Below are 18605 nucleotides of genomic sequence, written 5' to 3'. Positions count from 1 at the left end.
TGGAGATCTCTTGACATATTTCTTAGTATTTGGGACAATTAGGTGTCTCCTGGTCTTTCTTAGTCTAATCCACAAACACAAAACATGGCATCATTAACATCATACTTTTTTATCCAACACCAAAGCAAAGGAACAGGTTAACTGCCGACCCTTCAGTAGGTCTTTTGAGCACAATAACAGTGTCATTTGAGGATGCTGTGTACAATTTGCCTGCCTCTTCTGGACACGGGACAGATTTGACCACAGTTTTAGCAGAGTGCTTTGGTGCTGCTTCTGCTGCTGCTACTGTGACTACAACCTCAACTAGTATTACCACTACCGCTAGTACTGCTACTACTATTACTGTATTGTGATTACTACCGCTGCTGTTACTACTATTACTGCTGCTGCTACTATCTTTATTACTATTACTACTATTACTATTTTACTATTACTATACTATTATCATTACTACTACTTCAACTACTACCGGCTAACATTTGTTGAAAGCTTCCTGTGTGCCAGACATAATTCTGAGTATTTTATAAGAACTTACTTTTAATTTTTAAGCAACCCTATGAGATGGGTTCTATTATTATCATTTTAAAGATAACAAAACTGAGAAGTTGAGAAATCAAATAAATTGCTTAGAGTCACTTACAGAGTGGATGGAGCAGCTAGGATGAGAGCCTTGGCCTGTTGAGTTTTCCTTGCAAGACAATTCTGAATCTAACCAGAAAGGAAGATCTGAGTCCTCTTTTTATTTGCTTACAAAGTGGGCTCATAGAACTTTGACTGTTTTTACTGCCCACCACCAGGGATTTTCCTTTAAAATATGAATAATTGGCAGCAAGCATGATACTTTCATGCAGTGCTGAAGGTTGAGGCTTCTCTACATCTCCACTAAATGAACTCATATTTCAAAAAAGTATTTCAGTCACAACCTTTGCTTTTAGGTTGGCTGCTGCTGTTTACCACTAACTCCCTATTGGGGTTAGGGTCACACCAGCATCTTCTTTCTGCTTAGCTTATGGTGAGGAGTCTTATAGGAGCCTCTGTGTCAGTCCCAACCCTCACAACCATAGGTGATGTCAGACTTTCAGATTTCCTCCCTTGTCTTTGACGTTTTTCTTTTTCCAAACTTAAGCTCCCTATTTTTAACCATTAACTTAAGCCCCTTGCTTAAAATGTAATTAAAAATTATTAGATTTTCAGACAGTAAGTGAAGAATGACACTAAAATCATAAAGCCCAGAACTTTTGGCATTTTGGTATCACCGGGAGCGCTCTGAAATGGGAAGTGAAAGTGTGCATAGATAAGTGCTTGAGTTCAATTGTAACAGGAGGTTGAAATGATGTGTTGGAGCCAATGTTTTGTGTGTGTGTGTAATCAAAAGAAAAGAGGAACAAAAATGAAAACTAAAACAAAGATCACTGTTTGTTAGATGACAACTTCATTTAAAATAAAAAGCCAGCTTTACAAGTCTGTTAAGATTTCGAGAAATCACTGATTTCTGCACTCTGTTCTGGCCGGTAATTGAGCAAGATCTGGTTTTGATGTAGTCATTGGTCCTTTTCAATCTGAGGCAACTGCAATGCCCCTGGGTTTTAGGATGAACAAGAGCACCAAGATTTTCATGGGCAATACAATTTCCAGCACATAAAAATGTTTTAACTCTGTGGAATTTTATAGGACAATTTAATAGGAGATTGGTCAATGTGAGATAACAACACTCCATCCTTTTTGTGCATTAAGCCTTCTAAGAATGCAAGAATCAAAACATTCCTCCTGTCCCGCAAACTTCAAGTATGATCGATGGCCCCAAAAGATGAGCCACATTTATACACTTTTCAGAGCCCCCCGTCACATCATGGTAGACCTTTAGGAGTCCTCTTACTCTGCTCTGGGTAATTCTCAGATTTCTGGATACACACTGCACCCATCACAGAGGGTTCTGGACGGAGAAATCCATATGGCCACCATCAGTTGTGATGAAGGGGTCTGCTCTGACTCGTGTGGTGAGGCTGTCCTTGCCTATATCCACATGCACCCCGATCACTAGAGAATTTAGACCAGTGGGTCAGTGCTCCTTGGGTGGGTGTATTACACATGGTCATAATTCCTATCAGCTCCCCATTGACAGTATAGTATTTAGAGAGCATAATTAATTTAGACAGGATAAAAATAGTTTATAGAAAGCACCAAGATGTTCAGCCTGGGAATAAGCAAACATGTAAGTTTGTGAATGATTCCATCCTAATGAGAAAACCTGTGCTGGAACGTTTTTCACTGAGCATGTTGCCCATTGCTGGCTGTCTACTTTACCAACATAGAATAGAATATACTTTTTTTTTTTATGTTAAATGCCCTATGTGAGGAGAAAAATTTCATTTCATTTTGGGCATGTTTGGATTTTTGGGGGATTTCATATTTATAGTTGTCATGTCCCTTCTGTCTCCACAGATTCAAGAGGTTGGCGGCTGAAGAGGAAGTAAAAAATGATGTATGAACTAGCTATAATGAAGTTTCATTTTTATGCCCATTGGCAACCCATCCCAACTAATTTTATGTTCTGTTTCAAAAACTGAGGAGAAAATGAAGAAAACCATTAATCTTAGGGAGGCATGTAAAAAAAAAAAAAAAAAAAACAGAGTTGAATAAAAAGGTAAACATTACATATCCTGGAAGGGAAGATTAAATATGGAGAATGTGTCAACTTTTCCCAAATCATTTTAGGAGCTTAATATAATTCATATAAAAATATCACTTGGATTTTTGGGGAACTTTATTCTAAAATTCATCTAGAAGAAAAGCTAGGCAAGAATAGCAGAGGAAATTTAGAGAAGAAGAGTAGAGAGCCAGGGCTAAAGTTTGAGGCCCAGTGCCTTCCATCCTGATGATGGTTCATGCTTCTGGTCTCCTCCAACCTTCACGTTCGGAATGTCTCACATTAGCTTTCAGATACAGTTCTCACTTGTCTCCCTTGCTCCTGGATGGTTTATCAATGCTCTGTTCAATATACCTAAAAGAGTCTGGTTGCTAAGGCTGGTTCTTCCCGTGGGCAGAATTTCTCTTCTTCTGCTCTTGTTTGTCTCATTTCACTTCTGGCCACGTGACACTGGAGACGATGCCATTTTCCCCTAGTCTCTTGGTATCACAGTCCTTGTTTCCCCCTGTATTTCAAAACCACTGAGTGAACATTTCTATTCCTTTCTCCCTAATTAAGCTAGGGTTTTGTCCAGGTGTCCACACCTATTCCTGGCAGCTCATATGCCTAGGGTAGTGGTTCTCAACTGGGATGATTTTGCCATCCAGGGGCCATTTGGCAATGCTGGAAGATATTTTCAGTTGTCACAAGGAGGGGATGTGCTACTGATATCTAGTGGGTAGAGGGCAGGGATGCTGCTACACATCTACAATGCATAAGACCGGCCACAACAAAGAATAATCTGGCCCTAAAATGTCAACAATGTTGAGTTCGATAAACCTGGCCTTGGAAAAAGCTGACCTTACCCCCAATTCTAGAAGTAGGCCTGACTGATCTGTAGGTAAATCTATTCTCTTGCAGTGTCTGGTTTAAGAATAGGCAGGAGATTCACTGTAGGCCAATAAATCATGAGGAGAAGTTGCTGGGGGCTTCTAAAAATATCCTTCTGTCTGCACATTGTCAGGTGAGGGCGAGAGATGGAAACCATCTCACGAACAGCGCTGGGAGTAAAACAGAGATAAGAGAAGGGCAGGGAAACGGACCAGAGTAACTGGACTTGGTCAGTCCTTATGCATCCCCTTCTGGTTAAGTTCTAGGGACAGCAGCCTCTTTATTGTTTAAGCGTATTTGAGATATGTGGTGTTGTTATTGCCGTTGTTATTACTTGCAGCTACAGGAATGCCAACCAATTCTCTTTTTTGGCTACTTATTCGTTTCTGCTTGCCATCTGAGGGATCTCTCTAGTTCTTAGCTAACATTCAGAGTCTTTCTGACCTTGGATAGTCGTTTGGCTCAGGTACCAGCTCTGACCACATATGCTTCAATGTTCAGGAGGACCCGTCTGAGTATGGAATCCCTTTAGTTATTACTTCAACAGTAAAATCACTCATACAATAAAAATCACAGAGCACCCAATTGGGTCCAATCAGTTGGGCTTCCTAAGTTCAACTAGGCCTAAAATAATAGCAAAACCTGGGGAACACTGGAGGAAAAAGGATGCACTCCAGAGACAAGATAAATTCATTTGAATATTTCATGAATAAAAGGGAAAGCAGCACTTAGCATTTAAAGCTGGTAGAGTAGATGTTCTTTTAACGTCTTCTATATTGGTAGTTGAATGTTTATTAAAACAAAGTGCTTGGGTGGCTGGGAACTTAGATACATTGACATTAAGGAAGACAAAAGTCAAAGGAAGATGGGAAAAGTGAGCCCTCCAGCAAAGGGAGAAGTTTCCCTGGTGGGTCAGGGTGGAGGATGTGTTTTCTCTTTCTAAGATTCTGTGGACTCTTTTAGCTGTAGAAAACACAGCACTAAACATCTGCTACACGTGACTTAAAAATCAAGTCTTGCCTTATCATTGCTTTCCGAAATTATCACTCGATGCCAAATAGTTTATGAACACTGAGTAACTTATGGCTGATTCAGGCTTTTTAAAAATGAGGACATTGACAATTCTTTTAGGTTTTGATATAAAGACCAGGCAATTGAATTCCTTTGTTTAAACTCTCAGGGTAGAGAAAAGGGCATATTACAATGGTTGGATATTTAATTCCTCTGGATTACCCAAAGTTATTATATTCGTTATTATACTTGCTAGTCTTGAGTATTTCAATTTTCTAGATAAAACTCTATTAGAATTGACAAGTCAAATTCCTGTATTGTTCATAAATCAGCTTTCGAATAAGATAGCAATGAACAGTTATATCTTAGCAAAGATGTATCTTCAAAAAAAAGATGAATGGATGACAAATGAGCTGTGCGTAATTGCAAGGGTCACTCCAAGCAAAGATTTTTAGCATGTAGCCCAAATCTAAATAATCATAAAATTAAAATTGGTTCTGTAGAAAGTCCACTATCAGACTGTGGGATAGGAATCAAGGTAGGGTTTGGAAATTGCAAAAGGCAGAGAGACAAAAGATGTACTAAATGGGATGTTGCCACACTCTTCAACATTATTCTAAATTGAAATCAAAGGTTGTTCTTACCATCATTGGAACCAAAGCTTCCATCGGTGGATTTTCTCTGAAACCTGCAAGCAAGCATATACGACATGCTCCTAAGAGAGAGAAACTGTAGCATTTTACATCTGTTCCCTATAAACTTTGTTGCAACTTTATTTTCCAGGATCTTTTAAAAATGGGCCTTTGAATGAGGGGAAATCAGAATGCTTTACATTGCTGGTGGGAAGGTAAAATGTTCCAGCCACTTTGGAAAACAGTTTGGCAGTTCTTCAAAAAAGTTAAATATAAAATTTCCACTCCTAGGTATATGCTTTAAGTAATCAGTTAATCATCAGATATAATTCTCACACCACAAAATTCATCCTCCTAAAGTGCACCATTCAGTGGGTTTTGGTGTATTCATAAAGTTGTACAGTTATCACTGTTCTCTAATCCCAGAACATTTTCATCATCCCCCAAAGAAATCCCAAAGCCATTAGTAGTCACTCTCCATTCACCACTGCTCCCAGCTTGTGGCAACCAGTAATTTACTTTTTGTTTCTACAGATTTGCCTATTCTGGACATTTCATATAAATGGAATCATACAATACACAGTCTTTTTTGATTGGCTTCTTTCACTTAGCACAATGTTTTTAAGGTTCATCCACATCTTAGCATGCATCAGTACTTCAGTTCTTTTATGATAGTGATACTCCCTTGTAGGGATATATCACATTTTCTTTATCCATTTGTCATCTGTGAACATTTTGATTGTTTCCACTTTTTGTCTAATATGAATAGTGTTGCTATAAACATACATCTACAAATTTTTTGCACGGACATACATTTCAATTCTATTGGATATATTTCTGGGTCGTGTGGTTTCTTTGTTTAGCATTCTTCCAACTTGTTTCCATGGTGGCTGCACCATTTTACATTCTACCAGCAACATTTGAAGGTTCCAATTTCTCCACGTCCTCACCAACATTTGTTATTTTATGTTTTTTTTTTTTAAATTCTAGTCATCCTAAAGGCTGAGAAATGGTATCTCATTATGGTTTTTATTTGCATTTCCCTAATAGCTAATGAAGTCGAGCATCTTATCATTTGCTTATTGTCTACTTGCATATCTTGTTTGGAGAAACACTTATTTAAATTATTTTCCCAGTTTTTAAATGGGGTTACTTATCTTTTTATTGTTGGGTTGTAAGAATTCTTTATATGGTCTGGATACTAGACTCTTATCAGATATATGATTTGTAACTATTGTCTCCCATTTTTATTTGTATTTTCATTTTCTTGATAGTGTCCTTTCAAGCAAAAAAGTTTTAAATTTTTATGAAGTCCAATTTGTCTATTTTTTCTTTTGTTACATGTGCTTTTGGTGTCCTATTTAAGAAAGCACTGTGTAACTTAAGGTTATAAAGATTTATACTTAAGTTTTTTTTCTAAGAGTTTTATAGTTCTAGCTCTTGTATTTAGGTCTTTGACCCATTTTCAATTAATTTTTGCATATGGTATGAGATAGGTGTCCAACATCATCCTTTTTTAATGTCAAAGTTGTCTCAGCATCAGTTGCTGAAAAGAACATTCTTTCTTCATTGAATTCTTTGTACTCTTGTTGGAAAGCAATGGATCATAAATGAAAGGGTTTATTTCTGGACTTTCAATTCTGTTCTATTGATATATATGTCTTCCCTTATGCCAGTATCACATAGTCTCAATTACTGTAGCTTTGTAGTAAGTTTTGAAGTTGGGAAGTGTAGATCCACTAATTTTGTTCTATTTTTTCAATGTTGTTTTGGCTATTGTGGGTCAGTTGAATTTGCATATGAATTTTACAATCAGCTTGTCAATTTCTGCAAAAAAAGCCAGCTGGGATTTTGATAAGATTGCTTTGAATCTGTGGATCAATTTAGGGAGTACTGCCATCTGTATTAGTTTCTTATTACTGCTGTAATAAATTACCACAAAATTAGTGGCTTAAAATAATCAAGATATCAGCAGGGCTGTGTTCTTTCTGGAGGCTGTAGGGGAGAATCTTATTCCTTGCTTTTTCTAGCTTCCAGAGACTGCCTGCCTTCCTTGATTTGTGGTCCCTTTCTCCGTCTTCAGAGCAATTCACTCCAACCTCTGCTTCCATAGTCACATCTCCTTCTTCTGCCTTTGACTCTCTTGCCCCCCTCTTATAAGGAAACTTTTGATTACATTAGTCTCACTCAGAGCCTAATGTAACCTTTTGGTTACAATAGGCTTATCTCAAAATCCTTAACTTAATCACATCTGCAATGTTGCTTTTGCTATCTTAGGTAACATATTCACAGGTTTTGGGGATTAAGACAGGACATCTTTAGGCAGCCATAATTCTGTCTACCACATCATCTTTTTTTTTTTTTTCTAATGCAATTTTATTGAGATAAAGTCACATACCATACAATCATCCGAAGTGTACAATTGTTCACAGTATCATCATATAGTTGTGCATTCATCACCACAATTTTTGAACATTTTCATTACTCCAAAAAATAAAAATAAAAGCAAAAAAGAACAACCAAAACATCTCATACCCCTCTTCTCCCCCTATTATTTATTTACTTTTTGTCCCCATTTTTCTACTCATTGTCCATACACTGGATAAAGGGAGTACCATACCATCTTAATATTAAGTCTTCTAAGCCGTGAACACAGGATGCCTTTCTATTTATTTCAGTCTTCTCTAATTTCTTTCAGTGCTGTTTTGTAGTATTCAATGTAGAAGTCTTGCACTTCGTTTGTGGAATTCATTCCCAAGTATTTTATACTCTTTTATGCTATTGTAAATGGAATTTTCTTAATTTTATTTTCAGATTGTTCATTGCTAGTATATAGATACACAATTGATTTTTGTGTATTTATTTTGTATCCTGCAACCATGCAGAACTTGGAGTTTTGTTTTGGAGTGATGAAAATATTCTGATATTAGATGGTGGTGATGGTTGTGCAACTCTATGACTATACTAAAAACCACTGACTTGTATACTTTAAAAGAATAAATTTATGGTTGTGAATTTTATCACAATAAAGCTGTCATTTTAAAAACAGGTATACCATTTGATCTTATCCACAAAAAATTGAAATGTGCACTACCCTCTTCTCCCAAAATGGGCTTCCCTTTTAGACGTGAGGTTAGGACAGGTGAGAGAGGATAGGTGGGGGCCATATGTGCTAGTGCTTTTTGGTACATGCTCTTATTTACCTCAGACAGGGTGTCTAGAAGCTGCACACCCCTGACCTCAGTACATTTGGTGGAAGAACTTCTCTTCATACCTCTTTTTTTTCCTACACATGCCAAACTCACCCCTGCCTCAGGGCCTCTGCCAGGGTCACTCTGTTCTCAGATCCTTACATTGTGGCTCCTTTTGGCTATTCAGGTCTTGGTTCTGACCACATTTGCTGACCAAATCTAAAGCAACTTCACCAACTCAGTTGTTATCATATCACTGTGTTTATTCTCTTTATGTCAGTAGCTGAAATCATTTTGTTTATTAATTGCTTGTACATATCTCTCCTCTAGAATATAAGCTCCACAACTACAGGGATCGAGACAGTCTTGTTCACCACTGTATCTTCAGCTCCCAGGACAGAGTCTGGCACATAGGACATGACAAGTAAGTATTGAATGAACAAGGCATATTGTGAAGGAGACTGTATACATTCTTAGTTTTTCCCATATCCTTAATCACCTGAGAAGTTAGTATTTGTCTTGACTGTGCTAAGTGGCAAATTGAGCTCTAGTGAAGTTCTAGTGTAGTTCCTTTACAATAGTTCTAGTGACATTGACTGGTAGGAAATTATATGGGTTCATAAAAGATCATGTGTTTGTATTATGTGTTTGTATTAACAGATTGCACCCATGTCTGCCCTAGGTTTTGAGGCTGACAAAATTCTTCATTAGAGGAAATAAGCAATTATAAAACTAGGGTGAGGTGGCAATATCATAAACAAAGGAAAAAATAGTAAATAAGAATTGTGTTAGATTGATTGCAAAATGACTGCACCCATCTTGTATCCAGCTCCTCCAACCAAAAGGGGGAGTCTAAATTTCGTCTATTGAATCTGGACTGGATTTGTGATTTATTTTGGCCAGTAGAATGAGGGAGAAGTGACATTGTGCCACTTCTGAACCTTCACCTTAAGGAGGCCTTGCACTCTTCCGATCTCTCTCTTGGAGATACAGTAAGCCCAAGCTAGCCTGTTGGAAGGTGAGAGACTAAGTGGAGCTGAGGCCTTGCTAGAATAGCCAGCTCCTAGCTAACTAACCCCCAGCTGACTGTATTCTATGACCGCATCCAGCTGAGATCTGCTGAGCCCAGCTCAGTTTGGCAGAATCATCCAGCTGATTCATCAATTTGTGAGCCAACTTGAATATGTATTGCTGTATGTCGCTCAGGTTTCTGTGGTTGTTTCTGAATGTAGCATGATCATGGCAATGGATAACTAACAAGAATCAAAGGGAAAGATGAGTACTCAGGATTGGGCAGTTTGAACTCAGTATCTGGCTAGGTGGTTGAAAAGAACAACAATAAGAACCTGTATGCAGTGCTTGGCCCAGGGCCAGCACATTCACTCAATAAAAACTTGTTGAATTGACTGGGCCTGAGGGATGGGAGGGGAATGGCATCTAGGTTCAGGCCAATAGTTCATAAAGATGCTTTGATTTCTTATCTCTCTGAGGGCAGGGGGCATGTCTCTTATCAGTGTTTTTCATAGGGATCTCATAACAGGTACTACAAACCCCAAATGTATTAATTATAAGATACAGAGGATTCATTGAGCATACAGTATTATGCTGAGAGGACTGACTTCATACAGTTTTGTAGGAAACTTTGTGTTACTTCTGTTTAGTTCAATGAAGGAAGAATTCTCCTGTTAGCATTCTCTCTCAGTCTATTCTCCTATTTAGAATGCCAAATAGTTCTTATGTCTCCAGATTTCTATTTTCAGTTTCTTTATATTTGGAAAGAATCTATGCTGTGCATTTGGCTGTAGCAGAACAATCTGGCAGCTAGAAGTTTCAATGGAGCCTTATACCACAATTTTTAAAAACTGTGCTCACTTCAGTAGGCTGAATAACTTAAGGGAGATTGATATTCTGCTATTAACTTATTTTTTGTCTCTTTGTATGTTAATTATGCATACTAGTCAAATAAGGAGGTAAAATTCTGTTTTCTGAAATCTAAAATATCAGGAGTACAGACAATATCCTTCTCAGGAGAGAGGCACAAAAGAGGAACTTCTTTCTCCATGACGTTGGACTTCATCTCAGGCAAAATGGAGAGTTTCCTGGACCATTTTCCAGTTGAATCTTTGCTGGGGCACCAGGCTCTTGGTTTGGCCTTCTTGATCAGGACTACCCTCCCTCACCTGCTTTGACAACTCTAAACCCATCTTGACCAGCCTGCTTGAAACCAGGCTGCCTGGGTTTGAACCCCATCTCCTTCATTTACCAACTGTGAATACTTGGCCAAATTGCTTAACCTCTTATCTGTCAGTCAAATGGTGGTAACAGGGCTCGTTGTGGAGGACTAGATGTGGTACAGGGCTCAGCACAGTGCCTGGCTCAGAACAGGCGCTTGTAAATGCTAGTGCTTATTACAATCTGATTAATTATTTGAGCTGATAACTGGTTTATGTATACATAACCTTCCAGTTAGTGTATGTACAATTTTATACAGAACTTTTGTTTTTAACTTTTTATTTGAAAATAATTTCAGGGTAGTTGCAAAAATAAGAACATAATATAGAACATATATGTCTTTTATTTAAATTCACTTATTGTTAGCACATTATCCCTATTTGCTTTATTGCTTTCTCTCTATTTCTCATAGGAACATAGATAGATAGATAGATAGATATAGATATTTTTCTGAACCATTTTGAGAGTAAGTTGCATACATCACGGACTTTAATCTCTAAATAGTTAAAAAATAATATAGTCTCTTATGTAACCATAGTACAGTTATCAAATTTAGTAAATTTAACATTGATATGATACTCATTTAATTTACTGTCCCATATTCTAATTTTGTCAACTGACCCAATAATGTCCTTTATAGCATATTTTCCTCCAGTACAAGATCCAGTCTGAGATCAGGTATTGCCTTTAGTTGCCATAGCTCTTGAGTCTCCTTTAATCTGGAACATTTCCAAAGCCTTTCTTTGTCTTTTATGACATTTAAAAAGACAACATTCCTCATTTTGGGTTTGTATAACTTTCCCTCATGATTAGGTTCAATATATGCACTTCCAACTGGGATACTACATAAGTGATATTGTGTCCTTCTCAGGGTATCTGGAAGCACATGATGTCTATCTGTCCCTCATTGGTGATTTTAATTTTCACACCCAGTGATGTGTTGTCTGATTTCTCCGCTGCATACTTTTTCCTTTGCAATTACTAAACAATTTGTGGGGATACACTTTAAGGCCATGCAAAATATTTTGATCTTCATCAGAAATTGCCCCTAAATTTAGCATCCAATGATGAGTCTTAACTTGATCCTGTCTTACTGTGATGTTTGTAAAATGATTATTTTCTGACTCCAGCATTCCCTCTACATTTACCAGCCAGCCTTCAGTGTCCACTGCAGGCGAGAGTCCTCCTTCCTACTGCGGGAATTTGCTAATAGCCCCTTCCCCTAATGTGTGACTCTTAGTGACTATTGAATTTACTGAATGCATGTCTGGGGCATTTAGGTCCTTCCTTCCTTTCTTTGTTGATATTAACTCATGCATTTCTACTTTTTTCAAAGCCTTATAATTCTGATTTTCCTTAATTATTTTGGAACTCAAATTGTCCCAGATTTGGCCAGGGGTAGCTCCAGGTTTTTTGAAGGCAGTATCTCAACTCAAAAGCATCCCAAAAGGACATGAAAGGAGTTATTTTTTGAGTCAGAGATAGGTCTGTATCATTGAGATGATTGTATTATTGAGGCAGCCATGAGATCTTTCTACAGATGGGATTAATCTTGCCCGATAGTCTCAAAACTCTATGCTGGTTTTATTTTCTTTACAAGTTCAAGAGGAGAAAAAAACATTTTATTTCATTTTAAACCACCTGCCATTTTGTAGTTGTTTCACAGAGAGCGCAACAAAGAATGGAATTCTTGAGGTTCACGCCTGCTGAGAGAGGTGAGGAAAGGCTACGGGGCTCCAAACTTTAGGGAAGAGAACTTTCCTTGATCAACTTACAGAATGATCATCTCCTTTCTTTTTTGTTTCACAGGAAAATTGATGTTGCAACAGTAGGAAAGTGCTGGTATGGTAATATCTAAGCATATTACTCCTGTTATTTATTGTACCTACAGATTTATTTTAGGCATTGACTTTATGTTTTTACGACATGTTTAAAGCTGTTTCTAAATCTCCATGTAATGAAGAACTAATTATTTTCCACAATCGATAATATTGGCAGTGAGTATTTTCCGATCTAAAATACTCACAAGCTGCCTTTTTGTTGAGGTTTAATGGACTATGAAAATAAGTAACACTCCATCAGCACTTACTATGCACAGGGCATTCATGTAAATGCTACAGTTATACTATTCCCTGTTGTAAATTATCTCATTTTACAGCTGAGGAAACTGAAGCACAGAGAGGTTAAGTAACTTGCTCAAATTCACACAGTCAGTGGCTGAGGTATATTTGAACCCAGTCAATATGGCTCTAAATCTGTGCTCTAATCAGTATTTAGAGACAGGCAAAGAGGATTAGTGTTTCTTGAAAGTCAACCTACCTGACATAATGAACACATGCAACAAGCAGGTATCCCAAGTAGAAGGAGAAGAAGATGAAGAGACTGAAAAGAATGGATTTCACATAAATGGATTCTGAGGGAAGAGAAATAATTTTGGTTAGATTGTCCTCAGGAGAAAAGAGGACCGTGCTTGGGACCAGATAGCTTCAAGGGCCCCGCCTCCATCACATTTACTCCTAAGTCCCAAGAAATTTCCTCTAAGAGCAGTAAAGCTATTGGACGCCACCCAGACATTGTCTGCAAATGGCTGCCTTCACAGAGATGACTCCCCAGTGGAAGCTGGGAAGGGACGGCCTGTACACAACTTCATAATTGAGTTCCCTTTCTTTTTGGGAGTAATTTAGCAAAATGCTCTGACTCCCTCTTCTATCACTATTGTAATTTAATTTTCTTGCAGTCATTCACTCTGGAAGGATGACGTTAGCATTGAATTTATGATAGACTTTCTGACAGAGGAATTTCTCCACTGCTTCCTAGGGTAATACTGACCTGTAATCGAAGGAACAATGGTCACTTTAAGGTTCTTTGTTCGTTGTAGATTCCATGTCTGATTCTCCTTTTCTGGTACAAAAGAACAAGACATAAGGGGTCAGATACTAGGTTCCTGGCCTCTTATGTGAACAGTTGTTCAAAAAAATGCCCAGAATTTTATTTTAGCAAGAACTGGAGGCAAAATCTAACCTCCAAACATTCGAACCATCGAATACCCTTTTGGCTAAAAATTTTGAGTTGGTCTTTGCTTGGGTGCATTTTAGTGGCATTAATTGATTCAAATAGAACCGTAGCCTCCCTTATTGGAGAGATGGCTTGTGGACTCTTCTGATATTCATGTGATTCAGTGTGCCACAGACATCTGAAGAAAACAGTTACAAAAATAGAAAGCTATATCTTCTTTTGGTGTGCATTATCTAGCCAGTGAGATTATTTTTTTCTTATAAAGTCATCAAAGGGCTTTTAGTATACCAAGGAAAACTGTACATTGATAAACTCTACAGCTACATAATTAAGAGATTAAAGAACATAGGAGCAGAAATTCCACATAACATTAAAGGAACCTTGTCACACTCAATAGTCAACACTCTCCATGTGCATCATATATGGCTCATCAGCTGCAGGAGATCTGTGTTTTCAATCAGCAGCCTATCCCATGACAAGGTAGTTACTGGGTTAGTTACCCTTGACTGTTTGTATTGTGCTTAAGAGCTCCCACAACTCCTGTCACTGCTATGCTATGCTATGCTTTCTTACTACATTGCAAACCACAAGGTTGACAACCTGAATTGAGAACTCTGAATTTCCCTTTTCTATAATTGTGGAAATGATGACTGTTGATAAATATAAGGGCTTCCATTACTTGTATCTACCAAACCAATCTTGGAAAAGGACTTGGATTCTTGATCCACTGCATAAGATCATCACTTGAATAGTAGCAAGTATATGTTGAGGAAAAGGCCAACTGAGTGAACAAATCTTGTGTGGTCTGAGGGAGTACAAGACTTTGAAAAGATGCAATATATAAATGACAGATTGTAGTATCAATAATAATCTTCAGATCTACTGTTTTCTTCCCCTTATTTTTTCTCATACTGTCTTGCCAAGGCTCATGGGCTCTCATTCAGTGAGAACTAGACATGGCTATAAGAGGCCAATGTGAACTTTGGTTTCCTTCCCATTCCCCTCCATCAGATTTTTCTAGAGTAGCGTATCCTCCACACTTTCTTACCCTGGATGAAGAAAGATCCTCCACAGGCATAATCTTCAGGTTTTATCACAAACACCACAAAGAACTGCTCACCAGGGAAATCCTTCTTCTGCGTAGACATAACAACCTTATGAGAGGCAAGCAAGAAAGAGCTAAAAGAAGGAAGAAAGTCCATTTGGATGTGGGGAGCAAAAAGAGGAAAAAGAAGAAAAGTAAAAGTTCACTCCTGCACCCTAACTCTTAGAAAGTACTTTCACATACCCATGATCCATTCCAATGATCCATAATAAGGTAAGTGTTAGATCCATCCAGGAAATTAAGTAAATAGATACACTGGTATCACTTTAGTCTATCTTGTGTCTACTTGAATGCTTAGAACTTAATAGGCACCATTTAAATAATAGGCCAACAACCTATGTTTAATAATTAATACTTGCATTTTGTTTTTATTATTTTAAAATCTAAAGATAAATGAACTTCTTAAAAGTCATACTGTCAGCAGTTAAATAATTTCGTTTAGGAGGCAAAGACTCAAGTCAGGAGACCCAAGCTAAGTCTTGGCTTTGAACTTGTCTGCGTGTGCTTCTCTCTGTTCTCCAGTTTCCATATCTATGAATGAAGGCATGGTTGACAAGATGATCTTTAAGGTCCATTACAGTTCTACAACTATGTCTTTTTTTATTTCTCTATCATTCCCCAAGGTTCTGGTATCATTTTTAGCTCACCAAAAAAATGGCCCAAGACTGAATCATGGGACCAAAAGAAAAGTAACAATTCATGTGAAACCCATCCATGGTAGAGAGTACTGACATGTTTCATGTTTCATTAATTTAGTGTCCTGGATGATGTAAATCTGAGGTGCCCTAGTAGGATTATTTTCTGTCCATTTTTATTTTGACATTGCCTAATGGTGGGATGCTGTGGAAGAAATAAATACTAAAAAGAAGGGCAGATTTGGGGATATAATATCTGAGGTCCTAGAAAATTAAAGCCTGATAGAACTTTTTAGGTCTGATACCTTAATTATAATTAACCTCTCTTCATTCTTTGCTGGCTGTTTCAGTAAATTGGTGTCCATCTTACCAGAAAGAACAGGTCAAGTCTCAGGTACATCAGACTTGAGTAACCCACCCCAAGGCAGGAACAGGATCTCTTTTAAATATGCTGACATGATACATGTACATTTCTTGTTATAAAATTACCCACTGAAATAATAATTGAATTACAAATACCAAAAGGGAAAATTGCTGCACAAATGTGGTCCACATGCCTTTGAACCTGTCCATTTTGTCAATTCTGAGGTCCTTTTTGGTTAGTTACTGGTACAAATTATCAGAATATGTTTAATTGTCTTAAATGGTTCAGATAAACTTCACCCCACAACTGGCACCTCCCAATGGTAGCCCTGGGGCCTTACCTGTCTTAGAAATGCCAGAGAGATGTCCTGTGGCACCATGGTTTCCCAATATTCCCCAAGGGGATGGGACATCTAGCAAAGGAGCTTTGTCCCCTATCACCCGGGCTTTGATTTCAGGCTTAGCAATCCTAGTTTTAAAACCAATCAGAAAGAAAAGAGATACAAGGCACATGGTGGATGGCGATCCCTTTTGGGAGGCTGGTCAGTAGGTTAACCTGACTATAGATCATGAATTGTCACTGACAATAATGACCACCTAAAGATGTCTCACCTGTAGCTGTGATGGCAGCTTTCTTGGTCATGGACTGGTAGACACCATTAAATTCCACATTGTGGTCAAGATCATACACTGGGCACTGTAATGTACATGGATAAGAAGGAAAAGATCACTAATGTTAAATAATATCATCCGACACCAGGCATTGTCAGGGCCTTCTGCCCTGGATCACAAGGTGAGGAGTTCCTTACTGACTAAGAAGCCATGAAAAGTTTTCCCCCAGAGGCAGTCATGGAATAGTCCCCTTAAAATTTGGTGTCTTAAGATTTTAATTTTCTCTTTCTATCACTTCAGAAGCTGTGGTGTTGGGTTGGGTGTTTGATAAGATGATTTCAGGTGGGTTTCATATTCTGGATTTGAGATTTTGTTAACTAATATGCGAAGACTTTGGTGATTGCTTTCCAAGTATTTACTAAGGACTTGAGTTTGAGAATCTGTTGGCATATATTGTCTTTTCAAAATAATATTTAATATTTCATAGCCTAATTAAGTGTAATGGAAATCCCTATTTTAAGACTAGGAAATAAAGTATCATGTATCTAAAAGATGAATAATTTTAAACAAGTTGATAAGGTTTTCTTTGTTAACTAATTTTCTTTGGAATGTTTTATATACTTGTTTATTCTCTTTAAGTTTTATTTTAACTTGTATTTGTGGTTTACTTTTATCTTATTTATGAACATTCATAACAACAACAAAAATAACAAAAATATGGTGCATTGCCCTCTAAGGTCAAGGTCACATTCTGTGCTGGTTTGGATCTGTTATGTACCCCAGTAAAGACTATGTTCTTTTAATCCAATTTTGTGGTGGCAGACCTATTGTGGGTGGGACCTTTTGATTAGGTTGTTTCTATGGAGATGTGACCTCATCCATTCATAGTGGGTCTTAATCCCCTTGCTGGAGCCCCCAATGAGAGGATAAAAGGCAGAGACATTTGGAGAGAGCTGAGAGAAGCTAAGAGATGTAATCCAGCATTTGCACATGGGAGAGGTAAGAAGGACTCACAGGAGTTGAGAGAGCCATTTTTGAAACCGGAAGCTGGGAGCTCAGCAGACATCTCAATGTGTCTTCCTATGTGACAGAGGGATCTCAAATGCCAGCTGCCTTTCCTCAGAGAAGGTATCTACCTTTTGATGCCTTAACTGGGACATTTCATGGCCTTAGAACTATAAATTTGTGACCTAATGAACCCCCACTGTAAAAGCCAATCAATTCTGGTATATTGCGTTCTGGCAGCTTAGCGAACCAAAACAATTTCCATCAAAGAGAACTATGAGAAGACTGCCTTAAAGTACATAACACTTTCTCCATCCTTTATTAACGCCTTATGAGACAGAAATGGACTAATGTTAGAATGAAATTTTTAAAATATAGAACAAATGATAGGTTTCTGTGTTATTTCTCTTGTATAGCCCATGACTGGGTCTTCCTATTCTTTGTCATAATTCTTCCTTTTTCTTTCTCTCTTCTCCCTTTCCTTCCTTCCTTCTAGCTTCCTTTTTTCCTTTCTTCCCTCTATGTGTGTGTGTATGTATGTATAGTGAGGAATCAGTTATTCTTTATGTTCCCAAATCAATGTCTGCAAACATACTCTGCCCACTTGTGTGTACAGATACAGTTGTTATTATTTAGCAGTTATGGGGAAGATACATAGTAAGAGAATGATGTGGTCCCCACCCTTCTCCTTCATTTATTTATTCTGAGACAATACAATGCTCCATATTGGAAGGTTGACAAGTTATCAGGACTCACCATGATATTCTGGACTGAGACAACAGAACATGGATAAGCCATTTCAGATGCCACTTTAATAATAACTGAGTCTACATCTTTGGGAAATTTGTATAGAAAATACTAAGAATAAGAAAAAGAAAGAGAGGATATATTAATATTAATAAATGTTTTCAATCATGAACTCAAACTATTTTCACATGTATAGGGTAGGTTCCTCTAATAGTAGGCACAAAGTTCAGAGGCAAATCTCAGTAAATCTCCATTAATTCCTCCAATCATTTATCTCATTGAGCAACTGCTTTCTGCTGGGCTCTGGGCCTGGTGTTAGGAATACAGCAGTGAATAAGACAAAGCAGCCATTTCATGACAATGTTGCCTTTTCATTTCTTTCTTAATTAAAGTTTGCTACATTTTATGCCAGTTCCTACACAAGAAGAATCACCTCCCACCCCCCACCCCCAGCCAATTCCACCCTTTGAATTAGGGATATGCCAGATTTAACATGAGCCAGGATTTACTTCTCTGTGGTTATTTTGAAATATGAGCTCC

At 37.8% G+C, this 18605-nt stretch overlaps 1 protein-coding gene across 2 annotated transcripts in view; it reads right to left on the bottom strand.

The window, feature by feature from the left end:
* Positions 1-18605, bottom strand: part of SIDT1 (SID1 transmembrane family member 1) — a 134787-nt gene that overhangs the window by 32581 nt on the left and 83601 nt on the right. For both annotated transcript variants that reach the window (XM_037839207.1, XM_037839281.1), the window contains exons 5-10: positions 18075-18176; positions 16321-16398; positions 14647-14752; positions 13413-13484; positions 12903-12996; positions 5173-5216 (exon numbers count right to left, since the gene is read on the bottom strand). In XM_037839207.1, the coding sequence (XP_037695135.1) occupies positions 5173-5216; positions 12903-12996; positions 13413-13484; positions 14647-14752; positions 16321-16398; positions 18075-18176 (496 nt within the window). The remainder of the gene's footprint in view (positions 1-5172; positions 5217-12902; positions 12997-13412; positions 13485-14646; positions 14753-16320; positions 16399-18074; positions 18177-18605) is intronic.

This window comes from Choloepus didactylus, chromosome 1 (assembly GCF_015220235.1).
Source record: "Choloepus didactylus isolate mChoDid1 chromosome 1, mChoDid1.pri, whole genome shotgun sequence".
In the NCBI taxonomy this organism is placed as follows: domain Eukaryota; kingdom Metazoa; phylum Chordata; class Mammalia; order Pilosa; family Megalonychidae; genus Choloepus; species Choloepus didactylus.
Note: the sequence above shows the minus strand (reverse complement) of the source record. Positions and strands in the feature narration are given on the sequence as shown.